Source organism: Equus asinus, chromosome 1 (genome assembly GCF_041296235.1).
Source record: "Equus asinus isolate D_3611 breed Donkey chromosome 1, EquAss-T2T_v2, whole genome shotgun sequence".
Lineage (NCBI taxonomy): Eukaryota > Metazoa > Chordata > Mammalia > Perissodactyla > Equidae > Equus > Equus asinus.
Genome location: NC_091790.1, coordinates 168338197 through 168364948, shown reverse-complemented (window position 1 = coordinate 168364948; position 26752 = coordinate 168338197). Strand labels below are relative to the sequence as shown.

At 38.9% G+C, this 26752-nt stretch overlaps 1 protein-coding gene across 5 annotated transcripts in view; it reads left to right on the top strand.

The window, feature by feature from the left end:
- Positions 1 to 26242, top strand: part of IMMP2L (inner mitochondrial membrane peptidase subunit 2) — an 845338-nt gene extending 819096 nt beyond the window's left edge. For 3 of the 5 annotated variants that reach the window (XM_044764648.2, XM_070511979.1, XM_070511983.1), the window contains exon 6: positions 22792 to 24135. In XM_044764648.2, the coding sequence (XP_044620583.2) occupies positions 22792 to 22929 (138 nt within the window). In that variant the 3' untranslated portion in view covers positions 22930 to 24135. Of the gene's footprint in view, positions 1 to 22791 lie in introns of all 5 variants that reach the window. The other 2 variants (XM_070511972.1, XM_070511976.1) reach the window with 1 other exon arrangement.
- Positions 26243 to 26752: the final 510 nt, after the last annotated feature.

The window sequence follows — 26752 nt, the reverse complement described above, 5'->3', positions numbered from 1 at the left end:
CAGGAAGAAACGTGTGTGTGTGTGTGTGTGTGTGTGTGTGTGTGTGTGTGTGTAGAGAAAGAGAGGAAGAGAGGAAGAGGACAAATACATATACTTTTTTTAATAACCCAAAATGAGATTCACACAGTTTTATAATTGGTTCTTTACATTAAATATATATGTGCATTTTTATTGTCAGTGTAGCTACATCATTGTTTTTTTGAGGAAGAATAGCCCTGAGCTAACATCTGCCGCCAACCCCCCTCTTTTTGCTGAGGAAGATTGGCCCTGAGCTAACATCTGTGTCATCTTCCTCTACTGTATATGTGGGACACCTGCCACAGCATGGCTTGATAAGCCCTGCATAGGTCTGCGCCCAGGATCCAAACTGCCGAACCCTGGGCTGCCAAATCAGAACACATGAACTGAACCACTAGGCCACTGGGCCAGCCCCACTACATCATTGTTTTTAATGGCTACATGGAATTTCTGTATTAGGATACAGCATAATTTATATAAACTTGCCAGAATACATTTTTGCAAACTTTTCCTATTGTTTACTTATATCTTATCTTTCTTTGATCATCTTCAGCTTATTTTGTAATTTACTCTTTAGTGTACCTTCTCTAATGGAGCATCAACTTGGAAAATATTAAAACTATTTAATCTATTTTCCATATTAATTTTTTGCTAAGGACAGAATTGGAGTGAAGTTAGTAAACTGGTATTAGGTTTTCTTCAGCAGCCTTTAGATTGCAAACGTAGCAGTTTGTTCATAAGATTAACTCTCTGTTTTATAAGCATACCATTTTCATTTTGTTTTTGCATGAGCACAGCTCTGTGTGTCCAAAGTGGTGATGAGCAGTGTTTCTGTTATATGTTGCTGTGTAACAAGGTACACCAAAACTTAGTGGTATAAAACAAGCACTTTATTTTGCTCACAATTTTGATACAGCAAAACTTAGTGGTATGAAACAACCACCTTATTTTGCTCACAATTTTGAGTCAGAAATTTGGGAAGGGCTCAGTGAGGTGGTTTGTGTCTGACTCACAGAGCATCAACTGGCGTGGCAAGAGCTGGAGGACCCGCTTCCACCATGGCTTCTTCACTGAGATGTTTGGGCCTCAGTGTTCTTTTCCTTTCCCTCTCTCTGACTCTCTTCATGTGGCATTTCATTCTCTAGGGTCACTCAACATGGCCCGGGCTTCCCACAGCATAGGGATCTCACAGAGTCACAGTTCTGAAATGATGGCTAGTTTCCAAGAGGCAAGAAGCGAAAGCTGCCAGGCCAGTTAACTGCTATGCCAAGACAAGTGCAAAGCAGTAACAGGGACCCACCCCCACCAGATTCAAGCAGATAAAGAAATAGACTCAACCTCTTGAAGGGGGGTGGGTAAGATTACATTTCAGAAGCGCATTTAGGTTGGGAGGTATTTTTGTGGTCATCTTTGTAAAGCACAATCTGACGTAGGTGATTGTTTACATAAAGAAATAAGTAGAAGTGTTTATGCATGCTTTGACTATGTTGTCAAGAAGTGTAAAACTTTAAAAATTTATTTTTTAAAGCTATATTCCTATGATTAGTAAAAAGATCTAAGTTTAAAAGTAATAAATATTGAATATACTTCATGCCAAAATTAATAAAGAGTTCCATGTTGTCAGCCATGCACATTTAGTGGTTCCTTCCTAGTCTTGTCTAAGGAAACGCCGTCATTTTTGGCATTCTACTATTTATGAACAAAGTATTTGTTGAGTGCCTACTATGGATGAAATGTTACACTGAGGCCCTTTAGGAATAAAAAGATGAATTAGACATGGGTTCTGCCTTAGAGGACCTTATAATCATCTAGGGAAGAGAGGGCATAATATATAATTATAAGGTAACAAGACAGACATAGATAGAATTGGGGGTGGAAGAGAGTCATTTTTTAAAAGTTGTATGGAAAATGTTGCTGGAAGTCGAGGGATGGGTGGAAAGAGGATGTGGAGGTGGTGATGAAGACCACTGAGAGGAATGAAAGGAGTTAAGTCATAAATACAGAGTAACCAAGCAATAATTGTGACCATTTCAGTTTGCTTATAGTTTAAAGCCCTAGTCTTCAAGCTTTGGTGGGCACTGAAGTCACCCGGGAGAACTTGTGTAAAGGAATAGAGAAAAGAAAGGAAAGGTAGGGAGATGGGCATGATATTGTGGCGGTTCTTGACTACCCAGCTGTGTATCTTTTATTTATGTTAGCAGGCAGTGAAGAACTATTGAAGTGTGTTAATCACAGGAATCACCTGATTGAAGCTAAACTTTAAAAGATTAACCTGTTACCAGTGTGTATAGCAAATGGAACAAAACAAGGTTGGAACTGGGCAGGTTAGTATAGAAGTTATTGTATTTATCCAGGGACCGGGGAGATCAGAACCTGTCCTGGGATGATGGCAGTGAGTATGGAAAGAAGCAGAGGGATTCAAGCAAGGAAGAATCTGACAACTAATTTGATACAAGGGTAGTGAATCAAAGACAGAAGTCTCATTATGGCTATAAGGTTGCAGCTACAGCTGGGCAATAGGGAGATCCCAAATTGAGAAGCCAGGTAAGAACTCATTTGGGGGAACTGTTGATGGCCTGGTGTGTTGTGTCCATCATGTTTGAATAATGAGCAGGACACCCCGTTGGGGATGTCCAGCAAGCCACTGAGAATCAGATCTGGAAGTCAGGAGAAAGGCTAAGGCTGGAAATATGGATTTCAGGGTTATTGGCAGAGTGGTAGGAGTTGAAGTTACAGCAGTGGATGCGTTCACCACAGGAAAGCATATAAAGAGGAGAGAAGACATAACCTCATGGAATAACTACATTCAGGAGTGTAAGGATGAGGATCAGACAGCAAAACTTTGTAGTGTGTTCTGAGCACTAGGAAGAGAAGTAGGGTGGTCACTAGGGGTGACCTTCTTCAGGGAGTGATCAGCAGGGTTGAATATTGCAGAGGAAGATGGAGACCGAAGACAGGCCACCAAAATGTTGGTGATCTTTAAGAACATAGTTCTGTTGAATAGTGAAAACAGAAGCCAGCAGAAGTTAGAGGTCAGGAATTGGCACCATTTAAAATGCAGTGTTATTTTGCTAAGAAAACTCATACTTCCAATGGACCTTTTAATTGGTATTGAAGAACTGGGAGAAAAATCAAGAAAATATTGCTCATCTACCTAAAAGCAATTTCTTTGTGATCTGTCAAACATGTAATTTAAAGCAACAATAGAGTCCTCCATTCTTCTTTGGCTCATTACTGCAAATGCCTTTACTGGAGGCAGAGGTCTCTTAGGGATGTTACCTTAAACCAAAGGATTTTGTTTTTATTGAGCTCATCTCGGTAGGTTGAAAAGCTCCTTCAAAGTTCAGCTCTGTATCAAAAAATGAAACATAACAGCAACCATGTTTTATTGCTATTGTAGGTAAAGTTCCTAAGAAGAAAATTTATTGGGACTAGAATTCCTGCAATCAGTTTTATAATTATAAACCAGTTTCACAAGCTAACCAAATATAATTTTCTCAAAGGCGTAGCTCCTAATTGGGCACCATTAACAGTTAACAATGGGATACAATATAGTGTAGCTATTTTCAACACCTCATTTTCTTATCTCTTGTTATGATTGTATTATATACCTCAGGCGTCATCTGTGCCTGACTTACTGTGGGGCTATCATAGCAGTTAGCTTGTGATAGGGCTCTGTGCTAGAGCTGTGCAAACTTTACACCCTTTCATTCTTGTGGCAACCTTGCGGAGTTGATACTGTTGTTCTCATTTTGACCATGAGAAAAGTAAGACTGAAAGAAGGGAAGTGATTTACCAAAGATGATGAAGCTATTAATTTTCAGAGTCTGGTTCCCAGTGTGGTTTCCTGATTCCAAAGCTAATGCTCAGCAGTCTACCACTCATGCTAATTCTACCCATCTTCCTTGGACCATCTGTATGTCATGATATTCCAGGAGCATGGGCAGTGTGCTACTGATGCAGAGTTATCAGGATTTTTGATGATTAGAGAGGATCTCTTTTGACTCTCTCTGCCTAATGGATTAATTTGGGTATAGACATCACCTTCACCCTCTTGAGTTAAAAATATCTTTAAAGTAATGAAGCAGCTGTCTTTTCAGGTTTAAGAAGACATGGAAAAGCCAACTGGGGTGAGAGGAAGCACTTAAAGGAAAAGGAAAACTAATTGGAACTATAATTTCAAATGCCAGTTAGGACTGGATGCAATGGGCTAAATATGGCCAGAAATTTGCGTGAAAAGACTTCATCCAAAGGCAGGGCAGGTTGTGCTCCTAGTGTTTTGTGCATACCTTATTCCACTCCACTTTGGTAGAGGGAATGATTGATGACAGTTTCTTAATGCTGGGAAGGTGGCACTGTGCATGCATAAAGACAAGAGCACCAAATATGTTGAAACCATCATCAGCCACATCTCTCTTCCTCTCCAGAGGGCAGTCAGCATTTCCACCCAGCAGGGGGGCCATAAATGCTAAGCCCACTTCACTCTTCAGACTGAAGTCCTGAAAACTTAACGTTATCCCTGGCTTTATAAAGCTTCAAGCGTTTAACAGCAAATCTCAGCCTATTGCACTATCAAGATGAATCTGTGTATCACACAACAAAATTGTTTTATTAAACAATAGGAGAATTTCCAAATTAGAGCTAGCATTCAATTATCTGAGTCAGTGGAGTAAAGTCATGTCTAATCCATAGCAGTGGATAATCTTAAAATAATTTGCAACTTTACTTTGGAAAAAATAAATTTTCCTCTGTTACCACATTTTCCTTAGTCTACTATTACAGTTATCAACCTTTTCCCAGGCATATTATATATAACCTGTAGAGAAAAGAGTTATGATTTAGAATTATTTTATCTAATTGAGCAAATATCAGTTTGAACATAGAAATTTTCTGTAAATAAACCACACACAGTCCATAGTTAGCTATGAGGAATTTCTTCTAGTTCATGGTAGTCCTACCAGTATTTATCTCGCTGCTGCTATCTCATCTTTGATATGGATCACCTATGCTTTTATAAACTTCAACTTTAAATATCACCTATTATTAACTTTCAGGCAATAACTGTGCATATTTAAAATCAAAAGACTAAACATTATTTACTCTTATCAATTTCAGTGTTGAAATTAGGGTGTTTCTTACAGAGTTTCCCAGCTCCTGGCATTGTGCTGGCATGTTTATTGATTGCATGTTGAATAACCCTCAAGAGATTTCTCTGAATTAACTACTATAATAAAAGTACAAAAGCTAGACAACTGTTATTTGTAGGAACTCAAAATCTAAAACACAAAAAATCATGGAGCCTTTAGAAGACATAAAAAGCTGAAATGACTCCATTAACTTAATTATCTCTAACACACAAACAACGAGGTCTATATAATCTGGAACTTAACATCAATATGAGAACTGACATTGGACCAATGTGCTTCCCCCCACCTTTATGGAAGACTTATTGACAAATGTATATATTTAAAGTGTACAATGTGATGATTTGATATAATATACACTGTGGAATGATTACCAAGATCAAGAGAATTAACACACTCATCACCTCATGTAGTTAACTCTCTTTGTGTGTGTGCTTTTAACACAATCACGGTATCATTATTTTGTTAGTCATTCAAACTCTGCTTTACTAACAAAAAGACTTCTCAAGAAGGCAACTAGATTCCTTTCAAATAATAAAAGTAGCAAAAATCTATTCAATAGTTTAAATTTATTTTCTTTTGTTTTTATTTACTTAGTAGTTAATCTGATAAAAAGTGAATAAATAGATCATAATATTTAAACTAAAAGATTTGTAATTATCCCTCACAATGGTGTTATTCCTCATAAACAATATAATCATTTAAGTAGCATTTTTGTTTCATACAGTATATTTCTGACCAAAGTATTATTAAGTCTGTGAAATTCATTTAAAATGCAGCTAAAAATTTTAGAAAGTATTTTACTTGCCCTTCTAAAAGCAAAGTGTTTAAAAATAACAAAATGTTTATTTCCACTGGAGAAGATATTTTGATCAATCTGATTTGTTTTTACACTATATATTTAGTCCATGTGAGTCACATATGTATATGCAAATATATAACCACACTAGATGAACATTATTTTCAGGATTTTAATAGGTTTTGTCTGGATCGTTATATGTTCTCTAGGCTCAGTCAAAAGAACTAATAGCTTCAGTTTTACAGGTGATGTACAGCTATTTCCTCCCCTAATCTTTGCTCTGTTTTGTTGTGACTAATGTCCATGCTTACCATTTTACAAGTTGAGCAGTATGTTTCTACTTGTGCAGAAGTCTCTTGAGCCCTCGTCTAGAGGTGGATGCATTACTGCTCAAGAAAGCTTATTGATTCCTGCATATAGCTGATAGCTACCTAGAATTACCTTTGAATGACTGTGTTACCCTAGGTGTCTGTCCTTTGCATTCTTACTTCCTTCTCCTTCTCTAGATGAGTGCTTTAATTCCCATGGGTACACCTGGGTGACTCCTGAATCTCTAAGATGTACTTCACATACTTGCCTGAACTCTTGCACTGAATTTCCAGTTGCATGCAGGATGTCTTCCCGTGATATTCAATAGGAATGTCAGATTGAATAAGCCCAAAGTGGACTCATCATTTCCCATATCTGCTCCTTCTACCATGACCTCTTTTATGATTAATGGCATTACCATCTTTCCAGGCAGGTGAGAAATGACAGTCATCTCTACACCTTGTTCTTTTCTCACCTCCCACGTCTAATCAGTTGCCAAATTGTACTCACTCTAAATCCACATGGTCTCTTGTTTCTCTTATATATTTAGTCATTCAACAATTTTTGAGCCTCTTTCTACTTTCATGCCATGGACTTAGAATATGAGACAGTGCCCACTTTAAGAAGTTCACACCATTAAGAGATAAAGAACTAAACAGACCTTCACTGTGCAGTGTGATAATTGTTATCATAAATAAGCACAGGCTGCTGTGACAGGGAAGAGAACATGGAAGGCTTCCAGGAAGAAGTGACATATAAGCCACATCTGGAAGGATGAGGAGAGTTATTTAGATAAAGAGCAGAAGAAAGTCTTTTAGGAAGCAGGAAAAACAATATGTGCAAATGTACAGAGATGTGAGAGAGCAATGCCTTTTCTAGGAGGCATAAGACTGATTGAGGGTACAAGTTGAGGAGTGGTCAGAAATGAAGAAAAGAGGTCCATTTACAAAGGGCCATGTATATCATGCTAGGAAATTTGGGTTTCACGCTCAAAGTATCCTTCCTTTCCTTTTCTCCTATACATGATCATATCTCTTGTCAGCGCCGTTGCAAAAAGTCTCCTACTGTTCTCTCACTCTCCACTCTTGCCTTTTCTTTCTTAGATTACAGTCAGGGGGGCATGCCCTCTTACAGTTTAGAAACTCTCTCTCTTCCTCATCCTTCAATGGGCTGTGTACTCACCAGATTGCTCCTTTCCTGCAACCTCCACTTCTGCCAAACACATCCCACAGATCAAGCTTGTGACAACTGTCTTCCTCTCTGAGTTGTAAGCTCCTGAAGGCCTGAGTCAATGGCTCATCTATCTTGGTGCATTAGAGCACCATGCCCTATGCTTTGCACATAGTAGGCTTTTACATATTTGTTGTGTTGAATAAAAGGAGCACTTTAGAGTCTTTTCACATTTCTTCATTTTCTAGGTCTTTTATGCACATTGACATAACCACATTGCTGTAATAAGCACTGGCTTTCTTGTCACTGCCAGCCAGCGTTCCTTACAGCCCAGTGGCTTGTAACAGACCCTGCTGCTACAAATCAGCAACAGTTCCCAAACAGAGTGGCATGGCTGTGTACAAACCTGAATGTGCAATGTTTGTTTTTCCTGTAGAAAATGAAAGGCCTCACTTTTCCCTGGGGGAAAAGCAGGTTTGGAAAGCATCAATGCAGTCCCCCTTGCAAGCATTACAATTTTCAGCGCTCTACACCTCATTTCACTGGCAGGTATGGTGAAAAGGGGTTTGAACTAGGAGCCAGTGCTAGGATTTGAGTCCCAGCCCTAACTAATTAGGGGACTGTGGGAGGCATTTCTGAGCCTCAGTTTCCTCACCTGTGGGACTGAGAATTGGACTCAATTTCTCATATCCTTAAAAATATTATTCTTGCACCAATATTTTCACGACAGAGTGCCAAGCAGGTATCTTGGTTGCAATCCACACAAACCCATCCTGACTTTGTCTTTTTCATCTTGACTAATTTAAGCAGAAAAGTTGTCATTGGAAAGGTATTGGATAGTTCACTGAATAGATGGGATGAAAACTAGGCTTGGGGGTTTGGCACTTAGCAAAGTAGGACACCTGTATGTCACAGGAGCAGGATGATGAGTTTGGCAATTGGTGTGACTGGACACTTCCTGGCACTCATGTCTCTGCCAGTAATCTCTGATTGTTTCTATGTCTTTGCATCATTCCCTCCATCTTCATAGTCCCAGATGTGGGTATCCAGTTGCCTGAGCCCAGGTCAGGTGCCTTTACCCTAGCCCCTGGCAGTGGAGAGAAGGAATATCTGGACCATCCAGCTTGAGGAGTAAGCAGGCAGTGGAAGAGGGGATTGCCTCTCACCAAGACTTGCACAGACATGCTAAGATGGTTAAGACTGGTGGTGCCCATGCGTGCTGTGCCTACACCTATAAGGATCTCAATGATCATTAAGATCTTGCTTCACTATGCACACCTTTAACACTTCAGGCACCCGGTAGATATTTCTTATACAGAAGCCAGTTTTTCCAGGGTTTAGACTACTCTTTTAATTACCTTTTATTAAACTGTCTCCTTTATTTTTTCCTTATCAACACAATTCTTTGGATTTTAGTCAGCTTCTGATAGAAATTTGAGAACTGCAGTTACAGCTCTGACCACTGAGATGTGGTTCCAGGGTGAGGAGAAGGACAGAGTACAGTGGATCACTAATTCCAACTCACCATTCACTTGCAGATACATAGTACGAGTTTGGGGTCAGGAATTATCTCTAGCCACAGACAACACAGAACAGATCTTGTCTATCAAAAACACAGTTGACAGTAATGATATTTAGGGAAGATCACTTAAAGGGCATCCTCTCTCTCCCTGCCTCCAGGTAATCTAAGTTCTTATCATTGGAATACGTTAAATCTCTAGGTTATATGCAAGACTGCATCGCTTTAATTTCTTGCAGAACAATGTTCACCAAATTGTCAGCAAGTTGAATTCTGCTTCTGACTGTTTGGAGTAACTTATCGTAGTGTGTATTGTCCATCATGATACTTAGAGTATCCTGTGGTAGATCCCATGGGAGAAATACCTTCTAGAAATTTAATCAGAGAAAAACTTAGCTTCCCCTAAAAATTGAGACGTTTCTTCATCTCCTTTGAGAGCTGTGTAAACCAGCATAACTAGCATTTTCTCATCTTCACTTTGCCTCTCAGATAGCTAAAAGTACCAGGTGTGGTACTCTCCCCAACAACTAACTTGGTCCATGTAGTTGTCACTTTGATTTATCTTCTTTTATTCCTGGTTGTTTATTTTGTAAACCTCCTCACTTTCTTTTTTAAAGAAGGAATAAAAGAGAGATGGTTAGATAGAGACTGGATGCCAGATAGCGACCCAAATGAACAGAGTAACCATGGCAGAGGAGTGGCTGCTTCCCCGGCAGCAGGAGGGCTGGTAATGGATATCAGATTCCTTGTTGTCCCAAATCTTCTCCTACCAATAGCAGTTCAGTCCATCGGTGACTGCCTCCCAGTTGATCTAAATATGGTTTAAAAAAATGTCCACAACAATAAAGGCTTTCACACCTCTCCTCTCATGTATTTATGTGAACTGTTTTATCTCCTATATAAAGATGGCATGTGGGATATGAGCTACTAGAGAGAACACACACAAACAATGAGGCATAAGTCACTAATGTCATCCATCCACTGTGGATTATTGTGGATACTGTGCATTGCTAAGTATCCAAATTATATTCAAGTATTTCATCACCTGCTTAATCAAGCAGCAAAATAAGGAGTTAGACCACTTCAACTCCAGTGATTTGATTATGTGGTAAAAAGACTGGTGCATAAACATTAATCCTGGGAAATTAATTCATGAAAATTAGCTGAAGATACCCCTAGAGGCCTGTTTTGTATCTATTTTTGCATAAAATGTTGAACTAACTACTTACGGAAGGTGTCTTACGGGGACTAGAATGATTATGCATGATTCTGTAGTTATCTAGAGAGAATCATGAAGAGGCCATGAAGTGACCTGAAAATGCATTTTGATTAAAGCTAAGTCTTGAACAGGAAAATTGCTTTGAAATGATCAAAGTTAAAATTGTTGGTAATGAAGGAAAATACTTGTTCTAGAATGAGGCCTTTAAAAGAGAGAGTCTCATTTTGAATCATTTGTAAAGTATACGGCTTTACTTTTTGATTGCCAAATATTGGGTTGTATCAACCTATCACATTATCTCAATTTTGAAATTTAGTGGAGGGCAAAGAGGATTAGGAGAAGGTTCTAGATAAAAATCTGGCAGGGGATGCCATGACTGAAGATCTGTCATCAAGAGAGGGAAGTCTCCAGTATCCTTTACAGCCAGCTTAGATGCATCTGCACGGTGGAGCCTTCCCAAGGCTTGGCCAGAGCCTCTGCTCCCAGGGCATTGGCTCCTCTATATGTCTAGCATGCCAGGTTGTAGTTCGGTGGTTTGTTTAAACAGCTGCCTTTCCCACCAGATCACGAGGTCATAGAGAACGGGGATCATCCTTATTATCTTGTGTATATTTCCAGCATCTACCTGGGTACCCGTCCCACCTAGGACTGAACCCATAACTCTGATTATATTTATCCTTTTTGGTAAATATTCACCTCTGCAGATATTTAAAGATATTAATACTGTGTCTAAAACCTGGGAGGCTAGAATTGTTTCAGAATTCACGCTTTTCAGATATTGAAAAGGTGATATCAGTGTCTATAAACAGCATCTGTAAACAATATCTATACCATATGTAACGTAACACCCCCAGCAGAGTCTGGGGCATCTTCTATAATCAAGCGCGTTAATATTTCTGCAGCAAAAATTATCAATAGACACACAGCGTGGGATAAATAAAGACTAAAATTTCATCACATTTCAGGTCAGATTTTGCTTCTAGAGAGTTACAAAAAACTTTAATTTTTTTGGAGCCCTTTGGAGTGTGGATGGCAGATAAGGTATTGTGGGCCTGTACTACATCTTCAGGAAGGAAGAAGTCTCATCTAAGGGAAATATTCCTGGATACAAGCACCCTTACTCTTGTCAGTTTAGGGAGGAGGAAGATAACAGTGTCGGTTTTTTCTGGATGGTGACGTGTTCTCATAACTGGCATTGATTGTAGGGTCCCAGAGGGAGGGGGTGATGGAAGTGCTTCATTTCCCAAAAAGCAAGCTTTCCCATTGTGCCACCACTGCCTCTGTGCCTCTTACCTTATCTGCTGCTGCTTCCCGTCTATTCTAACCTATTGCTCCATTTTTCTAGAGCCTCCCTTCTACACTCCTCTGTTCTTATATATTTTTTCACTTATTAGCTTATATCTTAGGAGTTTTGATTCTTTTCTTGCTTGCCTTCTGCATGTTTCTTTGGCAGACCCTCATACTCCTCATTGACCTAAATAACCAAAGCTTTGCTCTTATTAGTCTGTCTTTGAGTAGATGCCAGTCAGTGCTTACTTAGAATGGAAGCAGTCTCTGTACCTGTCTTTGTTTAGAGGACTTATGGATGTCTGCTCTATGTGCCTAGATAAGCATCTTGGGAATGTGTGTGTGGATGATAGGCCCCTACTGTTCTCTTTGTGACCCTTGTCTGCTGCATCAGAAAGTGTTGATGAAAAATTCAAATCTGTATATGTTAATCCATGTTTAAAAATAAAGTAGGTAGTATCATTTCTATTCGTCAGTCTTTTTTAAAATATATTTCTCATAATATTTTTTTTAAGTGAAACTGCTTATTTTTCCATATGATATTTGTTTTTGCCTGCCTTTATTTCTAATTCTGTTTGATTTACTTAGACCACGCGTCTATTTTTGTGAGAATTTGCAAGAAAGCTAACTTTTATGCTCCCTGTTAAAGGAATTATTTTGCTATTCTCACCCTCTCTTTGTCTTTTAGGTTGTTTTTAAATACATGTTCTTGTTGTTGACGTGTAAAGTTGACATTAGCAAAAAATGGTGACCACAGAGGTGGGGTCAGGAAGGTAAATCTCTGTGTTGTCAGGACTTTGCTCTCTGTTAAGCAGAGTACCACCAATGCCCACTATTGAAGCTGACCTTGCTCTGTCTCTTCTCTGTGTAAGTAAAGCATTGTTCCACCCAGTGCTTGACTACACTGTGTTTTCCTTGGTGACTCTGATACCAAAATGCAGTGGGCAGAGGTGTTTGGACTCCTATTCCTGGTGGCTGGCGTTGTGATCATCTTTGCTACCCTCCCTGTAGTTGGAGTCCCTCCCCTGAGATTAGTAACCAGTGCATGGTGCCCTACTCCTTCAGAACTGATAACTGGTGCACGGTACTCTGCTCCACACTTTACACTTGCAGCATCAGGTGAATGCATGGTACCAAAGCAGAGGCTGTAAGTGAAGTCCTGTGTTTCTTCTTAGTGGCCTGCTCTCTATGTGCCACTCCCAGCCCTGGTCTCAGCAGTGGTGACTAGGACAACATCCCTCTTTTTGGTATCCTGGTCCAGAAAGAATTGGAGCACTTTGTCAATATAGCACTGAGAAGTATTCCCTGGCTTACAACGTGAGGAGATTGATGTTGACATTGTATTCTGGAAAATTTTAGTGTGAGAAGACGACAAGTAGCCAGAATGGTGATCAATTACCCAAATAACCACTGGGACTCATCCCAGGAGACTGAGGATCAGTTGTAATAAGTTCCTCTTCTCCTTGTTATCGTTCATTTCTTTTGACGGTAAATGGTAGTCACTAGAGGCAATCCAAACCAATTTTCTTTGCCTGTGTAATATATTTAAAAAGTTCTTAAGGTGGAGCAAATATATTATAAAAACTTAAAATCTATGCATTACATATGGATGTGTTCTAAATTCCATATTGTACCTTTCAAAAATTCTTTTGAGACTACATCAAAGAACCATATCACAGTTCTTCGGTAGGACTAGTTTACAGTCAATCCCTTGTGGCATGTCATCCGTGATTATGGAAGCTCTCATGTCACTTAATATTGCTTTCTAAGGAACTATGGATGTTTCTCTTAAGGTAGGTTAGAGAATTTCCTTGATACCTAGGTCATAAAATATAGCATTTCCAAATTTAATCTTTCCTCCTAATCAACATTCACTCATTCAGCAAATATGTATTGCTGACAAGTAGTTCTGAATGTTGTGAAAACACTGTGCTCATTTTTAATATAGAAAAGGTAAGATATAGCCTCTGCTCTATGAAATGTTATAGAGTCTAGATTATAGACCAGAAATTGGCAAACAACTCGCTACATATTTTTGTAAATAAAGTTTTATTGGAACAAATCTTCTGTTTACTGTTGTCTGTGGCTGTATGACCTGTGAGCCTAAACTATTTGCCCTCTAGCCCTTTAGAGAAAAAAAGTTTGCTGACCCTTGCTATAGACATGTAAACATAAATCATTAAATAATATCATAGGAGAAGCAGGACATTACAGTGGAGAGCAGCATGAATTTTGAACCATGCTTATTTCAAATCCTGGTTCTATCATTTACTAGCCTTGTGACTTTCAGCATATAACGTAGTATTCCTCAGCCTCAGTTTCCTTTTTTGCAAAATGGAGATAATAATATCTATATCACATGTTTAATGTGTGGAATAAGAGAGAGAATGTCTATGTAAAGCATTCAGAATATGACAGTCATGGAATATTCTCTGTGTCAAAAGAAGGGGATGACACTTAGGTAGGATGACCATATGTCCTAAAGTCACTTTCATTTATGCCTATTGTCCCAGCATAATTATTAATAGCCCCCTTCACTCTCAAATTTCCAAATTTGGATAATAAATTACATGGTCACACTATGCTTAGAGGATTTCTTAAAGTTCCATTTGTGATTATCTCATTTTAAAAGATGAAGAATCAAGTTTATTTAAGAACCGTAAGTACTGTAATAAGAAAGTAAAAAAATGATTACTTCATAGTGGTCGTTACTGACCTAACCACGCAAGTGTTTTGGCACCCATATTATACTTTGTCTAAACAAGATATGTTTATTAACACAATAGTAATGTTTCCTAATTCTCATGAAGGAGACGTAGAAGTACATAAGCCAGTGAAAAGAAAATTGGTTTTCTGATGTGAAAACCTTACAACAGCTGGCCCAGTGAGGAGTGAGTCCTGCTTAGGATGATGAAATAGGGGTAAATCTGGGGGAAGGTAAACTGAGACAACCGAGCCTGATGATGGGTGTGGCCACCACTGTGCTCATTTGGATAAGACATCAGGGCCTGAACCTCTGGTTTTCTCTTTTAAATAAGCACCTGATGGTAGGGATCACTGGCAGACAAGTCATGGTCCACTAGGGGTCATTACCTAGTGTGCACCACCAGACTTATACGTTCCGAGAAAATAATTGGATTATGTCTGTATAATCCCCTGGGCCAGAAGTTGAGAGGTTGTGCTAAATTTCCTTTTGATGTACTTAGGAAAGGGACCAATATGTTTTAGTTAAGAACCTGATGGTGGGTAGATGCAATACCAGGCCATGGTTCCTTGGGGTAAACAGGAACAAATGGATAGGAGTTGGGTGGCTAGGAAGGTCTCCATGGAAAAGTTGGACTAAATTGAGTTTTACAGGAACATTCCAGGGGAGAAACTAGGAGAACAGCAGTGATGAGAAGCAAGAAGGTGGACATGTCACGTGCTGTTGGGTGTACTATGGAGAGGCCCTTAGAGTAGAAGGCTCATCCTGAGAAATCATGGAGATGCGTTTGGCAAGATTCACTTCTGGGAAGGGCCTTGGATGTCAGATTTGAAAGCTGACATTTTTTTAAGCTTGGAGAAATCAGTACTTATTTAAAAACAACACTCTTCCAAGTTTGGATATTGTTCCAGTTTGATTTGACTTTCAAAACTAATTGTAAGTAATTTAAGATTGTGAAACAAATATCATCTGACTTCTGCTTTGTTTATATGGAAAATTATTCTTATGCTTCTAAGTAAATTCATGAGAGACAGCTTTTATTTGCTAATAGTGCATGTAAAATGTGTTTGTATCTCTTTTTTAGAAAATATTTTAACCAAATGAACTTGGGAGGTTTTGTGCTTCATCTCGTTTCTCACATTGGTCCTCTTCTGACTCTGGCTCTAGTTTTTGTTCCCACTGACAGTTGTCTTCTTTCTTCCTTAACTTCTTTCCTGTATTTTTCCCTCTTTCCTACCTCTGGACTCTTGTGCTTTCACTTGTCTTTGTCTTGTCCTTGCAAACCCTTCCTTCAAGAGAGGGTTCCTGGAGCCAGGAATCAGAAGTGTTCTGTAGACCGTAGGCCTATGAGAAACAGGTGGAGGGAACCAGAGGAACACACACCTCTGCGCCTGGCACCTGAAGGAAAGGCTGGGCTCATGAAGGTTGTGTCTACTAGATGCCAAAATAACTTCTCAGTAGAGCCAATTCAATCAAAGACAGGCAATTCAGTGTAAATTTAGTCCATGTGGTCCCTTGGCATGTGTGGACAAAACAAACCAGTTGACTGATGGCACTGATCACTTTCCAGCCAGTTATTCTGGTGTTTCCTAGAGCAGAGATCTTGAAAGACAGGAGCAGGAATATGCAGGGGTGTGTACAAAGATCCCCTGGATGCAAAGAAAATAAATTGGAACTTTGGATCTGAAAATAAGAATTTGAGCTTTACTAATGTTTGGTTTTATGTAGTGTTAATACTATATATATATAGATAGAGAGATATAATTTTTAAATGTATATATATATTTTAAATATATAAAATATATAATTTAAATGTATAAAATTTATAAAATTTAATATAATTTAAATATATAAAATATATAAATATATAAAATATATATTTTTAAATATATAATTTTTAAATATATATAATATATTAGTATTTATTATTAATTATAATAGATAAATAAACAATAAAATAGATATTTATTATTTATTAATATTAATATATTAAATATATATAAATTTTAAATGTATAAATATGGAGTTAAATTCTCAAATATTTTTGCTGATAGGGTACACAATCAAAATAGTTTGGTGACTGTTATTTTAGATTATTGATTCCCAATCTCAAGCAACAGAGTTGTTGTAAGAGGCCCAGTAATACATGTGGATGGATCTCTTTTCTCATTTAGTAGATACTAAAAATACAATGATCTGCTAAGGGTTTATAATGGCTTATTTAATATGTTTGTGTTTTAAAATTTATGGTTGTGGCTGGCCAGGTGGTGTACTGGTTAAGTTCGCACGCTCCACTTCAGTGGCCTGGGGTTCGCAGGTTCGGATCCTAGGTGCAGACATACACACCACTCATCAAGCCATGCTGTGGCAGCATCCCACATACAAAATAGAGGAATATTGGCACAGATGTTAGCTCAGCAGCAATCTTCCTCAAGCAAAAAGAGGAAGATTGGCAATAGATGTTAGCTCAAGGCCAATCTTCCTTACCAAAAAAAAGATTTAGAGTAAAAGTGGATTTCTTATGCCTAAAAATGTGACTCCATTGAAGGAGACACAGTAACACATGGGACACAAACAAACAAAGAGAAGGGAGAAGTGAGTCCAACAAAATATTAGATTGGTTGGTCAAAGTGTTTAACCTGTTAGAAAATTATATATGCTTAAGCAGCTCTTTTTAATAACAGAAACATTTTTCTCTCTTCCTCAACTTGTTCCTTTGTTCCGCTATTTTCAGTGAGATTTGGGACACCTCATGGCACTGGCTTCCAGCACAGTCTTCCTTTGTACGCCTGTCAGCATTAGTTTGCTAGGGCTGCCGTGACAAAATACCACAGACCGCGTGGCTTAAACAGAAATTTTCTCATGGTTTTGGAAGCTGAAAGTCCAAGATCAAAGTGTCAGCAAGTTTCGTTTCCTCTGAGGCCTCTCTCACTGGCTTGCAGGCGACTGCCTTTTTGCTGTGTCCCCCCACAGTCTTGCCTCTGTGTACATGCACTCCAGTTGTCTCTGTCTTAATCCCCTCTTCTTACAAGGACCAGTCAGCCTGGATTAGCGCCCCTCCCGCCCCCAACAACAGCCTCGTTTTGACTTAGTCATCTCTGTAAAGGCCCTGTCGCCAAAGACAGTCACATTCTGAGGGACTGGGGGTTAGGACTTCAACATAGCCATTTCGGGAGAACGCAATTTAGCCCATAAGGTGCATTTCTTTTTGATAAATCTAGTGGTTTCAGGAAAGTATGTGGGACCTAGCAATATCAAGATGCAGTATGATTAGGGGTAACCATATCTTGATTTTTCCAGGACAGTTTCATTTTAATGTTATTATCCTGCCTTAATTGAAGTGCCCCCTTTGACTGTCAGAAGTGTCTCAATTATGTGTTTTGTTGGATGATAAGTTATACGGTTCTCCTGATGCAGCGGTTCGAGACCCAGAGGGCGTGTATTCAAGTCTTAGCTCAAAAAATAGATTGCTGCACCTAGGTTTCCTCAAATATGACGTGGAGGCAAAAATAGTGCCTGCATCACAGGCTTATTGTGCAAATCAGATGAGTCAGTGCGTATAAGTCATTCAGAACATTGCCCTGCATCTAGTAAGCACAGGGTGTAACAGAGTAGGCAAAGATAAGGGGCAATCTATTGTATTTGTCGGGTGTGATGGACAATTTTGCATGTCAACTTGGCTGGGCCTCTATGCCCGGATATTTGGTCAAACATTATTCTGGATGTGCCTGTGAGGGTATTGGTGGATGACATTTACATTTAGATCAGTGGACTTTGAGGAAAGCAGATAGTTCTCCAGTATGTGGGTGGGCCACAGCTAATCACTTGAAGGCCTGAATAGAACAAAAGGCTGACCTCTCCCAAGCAAGAAGGAATTTGCTGCAGACTACCTTTGAACTTAAAGTGCAGCTCCTGGGTCTCCAGCATTACTGGCCTTTCTCATCAGATTTTGGACTCAACAAGTCTCTACAATTGTGTGAACTAATTCCTTAAAATAAATTTCTTTTTATATATATATTTTCATATACACACACACACACACACTCCCTCTATCGTATTGGTTCTTTTTCTCTGGAGGCTACTACCTAATACAGTGTTGTGGAAACCAAAGCTGGACCTGAAGCATAACTTTTAATTTTTAAAAAGTCCATTTATTTCTGGATTGTTATGTCCTCCTATATTCACTGTGCTCTTTGCATGTCTGTATACATACCAATAAAAAAAGAAAGATCCCTGACAAGACAGCTGAGAGTGAATAGGCACTTTCTCTATGTAGTTGTCTCAGTCTTAAAAAAATACCTAAATTTTGCATTCTCATACCATGCTTTTAAACAATATTGATATTATCCATTATGAGAATTTTCACCATTATTCATAATTATAAAGATGGATTATTTTTCCAGGAAGTGAGACTAGTATCGTTAGCAAATATTTGGAATAAAAGAATCATAGGTTTTTGTAAAACGAGTATTGATTTTTTTTAAAAAAATGGAATCACTATGTCAAACTAAGCCACAAAACTAGGAAGGCAAGCAGATAGATTGGCAAGAGTTCAGCCAAGTTAAAAGAATGGCAAATCAACCTTATGAAAAAAGTTAAACAATTTGGAAAAGAAAATAAAGGTTTGAAGAACAACCGAGTAGCAGCTATCAAATCTAAAAAGGGTTATTGTGGAGGGGCTGGAGACCAGCTGTTCTCTCACTCAACTGAGCCCCGACAAGAGCGAAAATAGGTAAAAACTGCAGTGTGACAGATCATTTAGGTCTAGGCTCCTGGCAGTTAACGTGGTTCCAATGGTTACTTAGGATGTTCCAGAATATATTCAAGTGATTGCTTAAAGTTGGTTAGGTTCACTTTTTCTGGGTGTGCAGCTAAGTGAGAAGTTCAGGTCTAGAGTCCCAGTGGGGTTAATCAGAGTCACCTGGGGGTGGGGTGGGGAGGTTTGGAAAAACCACAGGCTCCATTTCTATGAAGTGATAGGAAGTGGTTTCCAGGATATCCTGCTGAGAATAAAAGCAAGGTGCAAAAAGGAATATATAGTATTCTAAGTATGAGGGGATGAAAGGGGAAATAATAATCTATATGTATGGGTATTTGTGGCTTTTTTCAAAAAACAAGAAGGATAAACCAGACACTAATGAAAACAGTTAACCTATATGGAGGTAGTATGGCAGGTGGGAATGGAACTTCTCTGTGTGTATTTTTTGTGTTAGTTTCCTATTGCTGCTGTAATAAATTACCACAAATTTAGTGGCTTAAAACAACATAAAGTCATTATTTTACCGTTCTGGAGGTCAGAAGCCCAATATGGGTCTCACCAGACTAAAATTAATGTGTCAGCAGAGCTGCATTTATTCTGAAAGCTCGGGGATAATCCATTCCTCGCCAGCTTTCTAGAGCCACCTGCATTCCTTGGCCTGGCCCCTTCCTTCATCTCAAATCTCTCTCCCAATGACCCTTCTGCCTAGCTCGTCTTCATTTAAGGACCCTTGTGATTACATTTGGGACCATGGGATAATCCAGGATAGCCTCGTTATCTTAAGATCAGCTGACCAGCAACCTTAATTCCCCTTCCCCTGTAATGTTACACAGTCACACCTTCTGGGTGTTAGGATATGGACATCTTTGTTCTGCCTGCCACACCTTTTCAGAATAATGTTGACTTTTGAACTATGGAAATGTTTATGTATTCAAAAAACAAACTCTAAAATTGAATACAAATAGAGACAAGTGAACCTAACTGTATATCAAGTAGTAACATAACTGCACTAGGGAGAAATAAAAGAATGAATTCAAATAAATTTTGAATGTAGGACTCTGCCAATACACCCTTAAAGTGAGATCTATTTTAAGGACCAAAGTAATTGCAAAGAAATCTTGATTTTGACTCAGTAAACTTGTTGTTGGTAGTAGTTACATTATGTATACTATACTCAAGACTATTGTTTGTATCTTTTAGGATAGTGTAAATGTATTATTGTTGTGTGGAGCCAGAGTGCTCACTATAGGAGAGGGGAGGTAGAAATATGGAATGGGGGCGGGTGAGGGAGAACTCTGGTTTAGGTTTTCTTATATGTATCCCCTGAAATGTGATAGAACATTGACACTCCCCAGAGCAATGAGCACAGCTAGGAGCAGATCTTGGTTTCTAAAGAGCATTCCTGGGTAAAAGAAACCAAGGCTCCTTAAAGAGACGTCTGATTTCAGGTGGAACAGGTATAAAGTACAAGGTAAGCCAGCAACATCTGGTGGTGCTAAAAAAGTAAGGAAATGCTCAAAGACCGATGGAGACATGCCCAATTTAGGACATTCAAGCATCAAACAAACTAAAAAATAGTAACAGATTCTGAATTTAAAAAGGAATCTTTGATATTAAAAAAAGAGGCTTTTGAGGTTAGATGGGAAAGCACTTTTTTAGAGAAGAATGAAAGCTAATAAAAATAAAAGATATAATAAATTTGGGAAATACCTATTGTGTAATCCTTGGTGTAATCATTGTTTCAGGCAGGATCATCCATGAAAGTTGAAACCATTAGACGGTTTAGAAACCGGCTTCCTTCAGAGAGCAGTGAGAGGATTAGATGAAATGTTATTGACATACAGAATATTTACCCATCTCAAAATATCATCCCACAGATTACTTATTAATTGTAAACAAATATTTTTCATTTTGTAATGGAGAAATCTGGTCAACATCACCTTTCTGAGGTGATCAAACTTCACAACAATGGGACAAACGGATATTTTGTGCCTCCTGATGTGACAGAATGGGAAGAATGCAATGTCAACTATCTAGTATTCTTGCCAAGAACATTTAACTTGAATCTATTCAGGAGGGGAAAAATCGAGCAGTTACAGATGTAGGATATTTTACAAGATGGAATCCAGATTAAAGTAAGCGACATGTAAACTGAAGCAAAATAAGGACAATTATGATGCAATTTGTGATCCTTGATTAAGAATAAAATAGCTATAAAAGACATTGGGACAATTGGAAAAATTTGAATATGGGCTGTAGAATAAGTAATATTATTGTATCAATATTAAATATGTTGTACATAATGTATTGTGCTCATGTAGGAAAGAGTTCTTAGGAGATATGTGTTGAAGTATTTAGGGGTAAATTCAGCATGATGTCAGCAACTTTCAAATGGTTCAGAAAAAAAGTTCATGTATACAAATACACATATATGCACACACATAATAAGAACAAACACAACAAAATGTAAATAACTGGTGAGTTTTGACGAATAGAGCTGTTTTTTGTACCACATTTTCAAATTTTATGTAGGTTTGATTTTCAGACTAACAAATTGAAGAAAATTTCCTTTATTGCCTCAATGGACTTTTTGGTACCCCTTGGGCTTATTTTATTTGTATTTCAAGTTATTGTGAAGGTTTTCTTTTCTTATTCTTCTTAAATGTGTTTCTGGTTATCTTTTTGGAAGTCTCTCCCTTGACATCTAGCTCTTTAAGTCTCTGGGCAGTGTGACTGTTTGAATGCATATGCTAGTAGATAGAAGAACTTCAACGAAAGCAATGTTGTATGTTAATCTCTGTGGAGCTCCAATTTGTAGGAAAAACATTTGAAAATAAAATGGACACATAGTATCTGGTTTATAGTTGGCGCTCAATAAATATGCACTAAATGTGAGTGTTTTGTAAGCTTCTAAATACCATTAAAATATTACCTGATAGTTACAACAACAGCACCCTCAACGAGAGACACACATTTCCAAGCCCTGCCTCGGACCTGTTGAAGGGTAACTGAGGGTAGGGCCTTGAAGTGCCTTTTAAACAGGTTTGCTACATTCTTCTGTACTCTGTAGCTGATGTCTCTGGGGGCCCTAGGATGTCTCTCCTTCTCAGGGCTCAGCCTTAGGTCTTCCAGGAAAAGGTCCTCCCCTTGCCTTCTCTTCCATCCTGGTACATCTCTGCCAGTGGGGGTTCTTTGCCATCTGCCATGATCTTTATGCTTGATTCTGTTCCCTCGCTTCCCATCCCACCGTGCTGGCGTTCCCATGGTTTTCTACCTCTCTCCACGAGCGCTAGCTCCGTGTTGCTCAGTGTACTTTCCATGGAGGCAGCCCACCCAGTCTCACATCTAACTCTTGCTTCTCATCTAACGGGTGGGACAATATTTTTTGCAAAGTATATTTTTTCAAGTCTCTCTGACTTTTCCACAAAAGAAAGTCTCTCTGAGATATCACAAACTCTTTAGGAAATTCTGAGAATATAAACCAGATTTATGCTTCTGAGGTTTATGTAAGCAGGCTAATGGGGATAGTGGTTAGTGTTGTGGACCCTGGAGTGGGACTGCTTGGCCATGCAGCCAGTCTTCCCTGCTTGGTAGCTATATGACTTTTGGCAAGTTCTTTAACCTCCCTGAGCTGAGTTTTCTTATATGCAAAATGGGGATTATATCAATACCTACCTTAAATAGTTGTGAAGATTAAGGGCATTTACACGTATAAAATACCTAGAAAACTGCCATGTAAGTGTTTACTATCTTTGATCATCGTATCTCTCCATGGAGTATCAGATCTGGATCAAATTCTGTTTTCGAAATATGATGATCCTTACAAAATAATTTTTCTTGTTTTGTGTCTCTCATGGGTTCAGGTTTCCCTGGGACTTCTCCATGCCCATGCTACACATATCCTGTGGCCTCCAGAGCGCTGGCAGAAATTGGAATCTGTTCTTCCTCCAGAGCGCTTGCCAGTTCAGAGTGAAAAGGAATCACTGCATGGGTCTCCCTGAGCTGCTGACATTGGAAGGATGCCACCACCAGTCACCGGCAGAGGGATGGAGAAGAGGAACCTCCGAAAAGGGCAAAGCTTCCAGCAAAATGCTGCTGTGCAAGAATATTTCTATTACATTAAGATCTGTATTATTAAAGAAAGAGTTTTAAAAATTTAAACAGTATTAAATAGCACCTGATTTTGTGATACATTGTAATACCCTACTGTTTAACGCCCAAAAAAATTCACATCTTTGGGAATATGAAAATTTTATTCCCATATGTTTTATAGGGAATAAATTTGAGATTGTTATGCATACTTATTCTCTTGATTCTTGGGTTTTGATTTTGGTGCTTGCTGCTGAAAAAATATGAAAATTAAAATTTGATGGAAGTAATTGAGTAATTTACTCTTAAGATAGAAACATATTATGTACGTAGTGCTGGGAATTATGTTGCAATTGACAGTATCTAGAATGCAATGACTGCCAGTTAGGAAGAACAGTAAACTGTGATGTAAAAATAAAACAGGTTCGTTCAGGCATCTTTTGAGTGTTTATCATTTAACCTGCATATGCATTAATGAGAAATATGTTATGTCTTTATATTATTTCTTATTGGCCTTTTTTAATCCAGAACTTCTGAGTTATCTCATGTCTGTTCACATTGATGAGTAAACCCATTTATCAGTATTCAGTCACATTTGGTAAAATGTTCTGGACGAAACGGAAAAAAAGTAAAATTACTCCAGATCAACCCAGTTTGATTTTTCCTTACTGACTTTCTCAGTGTTCATGTCTGTAATACTGAAATAACCAATTGCAGAGTGTAGTAAAAATGGAAAAGTAGATTCTGTAATTCTATAGATAAGGAGGTAAATTCCCTACAGGCAAGTCTATATTTATGAAGATTTTCTTTTTTTTCATTCCCATTTGTTAGAAGTTTGTGCTGATGGAAACTAAGGCTCTGGATCAATCTCCTCTGTATGCTTGGTCTTGTTTTCTTCTGTTTCATCAGCAGACGTGATCCCAAACAAGGATCATCCATCTTGCAAATGTGGATGCAAAGTCACCAGTAGCTGGCAGGAACAGAACAACAGCAAAAACCATATGCATATTAAGAGCATATGTTGTTAGTAATAATTTATTATCATCATAATAGTTTGTACAACAAACACCAATGAGTACTTATGTACCAAACTTGGCCAAAATTATCATTTTTAACAGCAGATCTGTTTAAAATCTTTTTTTTTTAATTTTTTCCTTTTTCTCCCCAAAGCCCCCCGGTACATAGTTGTGTATTCTTCGTTGTGGGTTCTTCCAGTTGTGGCATGTGGGATGCCGCCTCAGCGTGGTCTGATGAGCAGTGCCATGTCCGCGCCCAGGATTCGAACCGACGAAACACTGGGCCGCCTGCAGCGGAGCGCGCGAACTTAACCACTCGGCCACGGGGCCAGCCCCTGTTTAAAAATCTTTTGATGGGTCTTCATTACCTTTATCAATTCTTCAGTTCCATTTCTCTCTCTTCCCCAATTTGAACTTCATGCTCTGGCCTTTAACAGCATTTTACTAAACACTCACGGCTATTTTAAGTCTTGTAATGTTTTTCCCTTGGCAAAGTGCATCTCCTGGGATTATATGTAAAATATTGAGTGCATGAGGATATCAACCCTTTAGTTGCTGGAACATGGAAAAGCCTGAGGATCATGAAAGAGGGGGTTGCGGGTGGTAACAGGGTAGAGCACAAATAGAGGGGTACTTGGAGGCGCTACATTTACTACTGTTGTGGAAGAATTTGACGTTTTAGCAGTTCATCAAACTGGATCTCAGCCTTGCTACCTTATTGGCTACCTGTGTCATTCCTACTCAAACTATTAATTCAAGATTGTAAATCTTTGGAGAGAAGATAAATGCTCTTACTATTTAATTTGTATTCCCTAGCCATCTAGTACATCACCAGCAGAGTTAGTACTTGATGCTTTTTGAACAATTTGGCTCATAAGTTACCTCTTCAAAAATGCAACTCCAGGCAGTTAATCACTGTGCTATCTGGTATATACTTTCATGAGTGCATCAATTACTCTTAGTATTAACCAATGGAGAAAGAGTTTTTAACTGGCTGCCATCCCTAAGGGCATAGCAAGAGACAACAGACCCAGAAGCCTAGTCTTTCTGTGAAAGAAGTCTATTGGCTTTTGTTCATAGCTGTGACCTGAGGGCAGGCTTCTAATTAAACACATCTAAGAGCTGACTATAATCCTTTCCAGAGACCTCAGAGGGCGGGTACTTTACACTCTCCATCTGCTGCATTCCAGAGCACCAGTATCTCCCAGAGAGGAATCTGCACACATGTCTGGTGCCCCAGTTTTTGTGGCTGCCACCCAGGAGACACCTCTTGATCACCTGGCTCTGGTGGCCAGCAAGGCTGGCATTCCTGGGTCTCATAGGACAGTAACAATCAGAGAAATGGTTCTTGGCTGGCTACCGTCCCCAGGGCACTGCACAGAAAGCAGACTGAAACACATCCCCTGTCTTTCTAAGAGGCCTATTTGCTTGCCCTGGGACTTCAGCCTGTGGGGTGGGCATCAGGATTGGCATATATCTAGGGGTCTGCTGAAGTAGGGACCAGGGATGGAGGTTGGTGGATGCCATTTTTGTGCTATGCCTCTGCCTCAGTCTAGGTTGCTGGCATCTTCTGGCACGGAGCTTGTTTGCTTGTCTGGAGCTCAAATTTTTGTGACTGCCACCCAGGGGATACCTCTAGATCTCCTAGCTCTGGTGGCTAAGAGGAATTATGCTTGTGATCCCACAGAACTGTATATATTTGCATACTTTAAAAGCTGCTGCCTGAGAGTCTGGCTTCCAAACAGCCTGAATCTAGGTGCCAACTGAGATCCTCCCCTTAGGGACCCTGATAGGTCTTGGCATACCTTCAACTATTGGGAGTCACTAAAAATAAAATAGGCTCCTTGGACAATCACATAAGTTTGAGAACCAAGAGCTAGGGTAGGGTAGAATGATAAGTTTCATCTCCTACATGAAGCCTCTCCCTTCAAGACTGGGAGAGGTGGCTGTTTTATCAAATGTATAGAAACCAATGCAGAGAGTCAAGGAAAATGAAGAAATAAAGGAATATGCACTAAATGAAAAAACAAGATCATAAAGCCTCGGAAAAAGTCCTTAATGAGACAGAGATAAATAGTTACCTGATAAAAAGTTCAAAATAGTGGTCATAAAGATGCTCTCTGAGTTTGGGAGAAGAATGGGTGAACATAGTGAGAACTTCAACAAAGAGAGAGAAAATGTAAGAAAGTACCAAATAGAAGACACATAGCTGAAGAATACAATAACTGAACTGAAGAATACATATGAAGGATTCAATATCAAACTAGATGAAGCAGAAGAAAAGATTAATGAAATCAAAGACAGGGCAGTAGAACTCATACAATCAGCAGCAACAAGAACAAAGAATGAAAGAAAGTGAAGATAGTTTAAGGACTTATGGAACAATTCCAAGTGGACCAGCATTTGCATTATAGGGATCTTAGAAGCAGAAGAGAGAGAGAAAGGGACAGAAAACTTATTTATAGAAGTGATGGCTGAAAACTTCCCTAATTTAGGAAAGGAAACATATCCAGATCAAGGAAGCACAGGGAGTTCCAAAGAAGATAAACCTAAAGAGACCCACACCAAGACACATTACAATTAAAATGTCAAAAGTTAAAGACAAGGAAAGAATTTTGTTACATACAAGGGAATCCCCATAAGACCATCAGCAGATTTTTCAGCAGAAACTTTGCAGGCCAGAAAGTAGTGACATGATATTTTCAAAATGCTGAAAGAA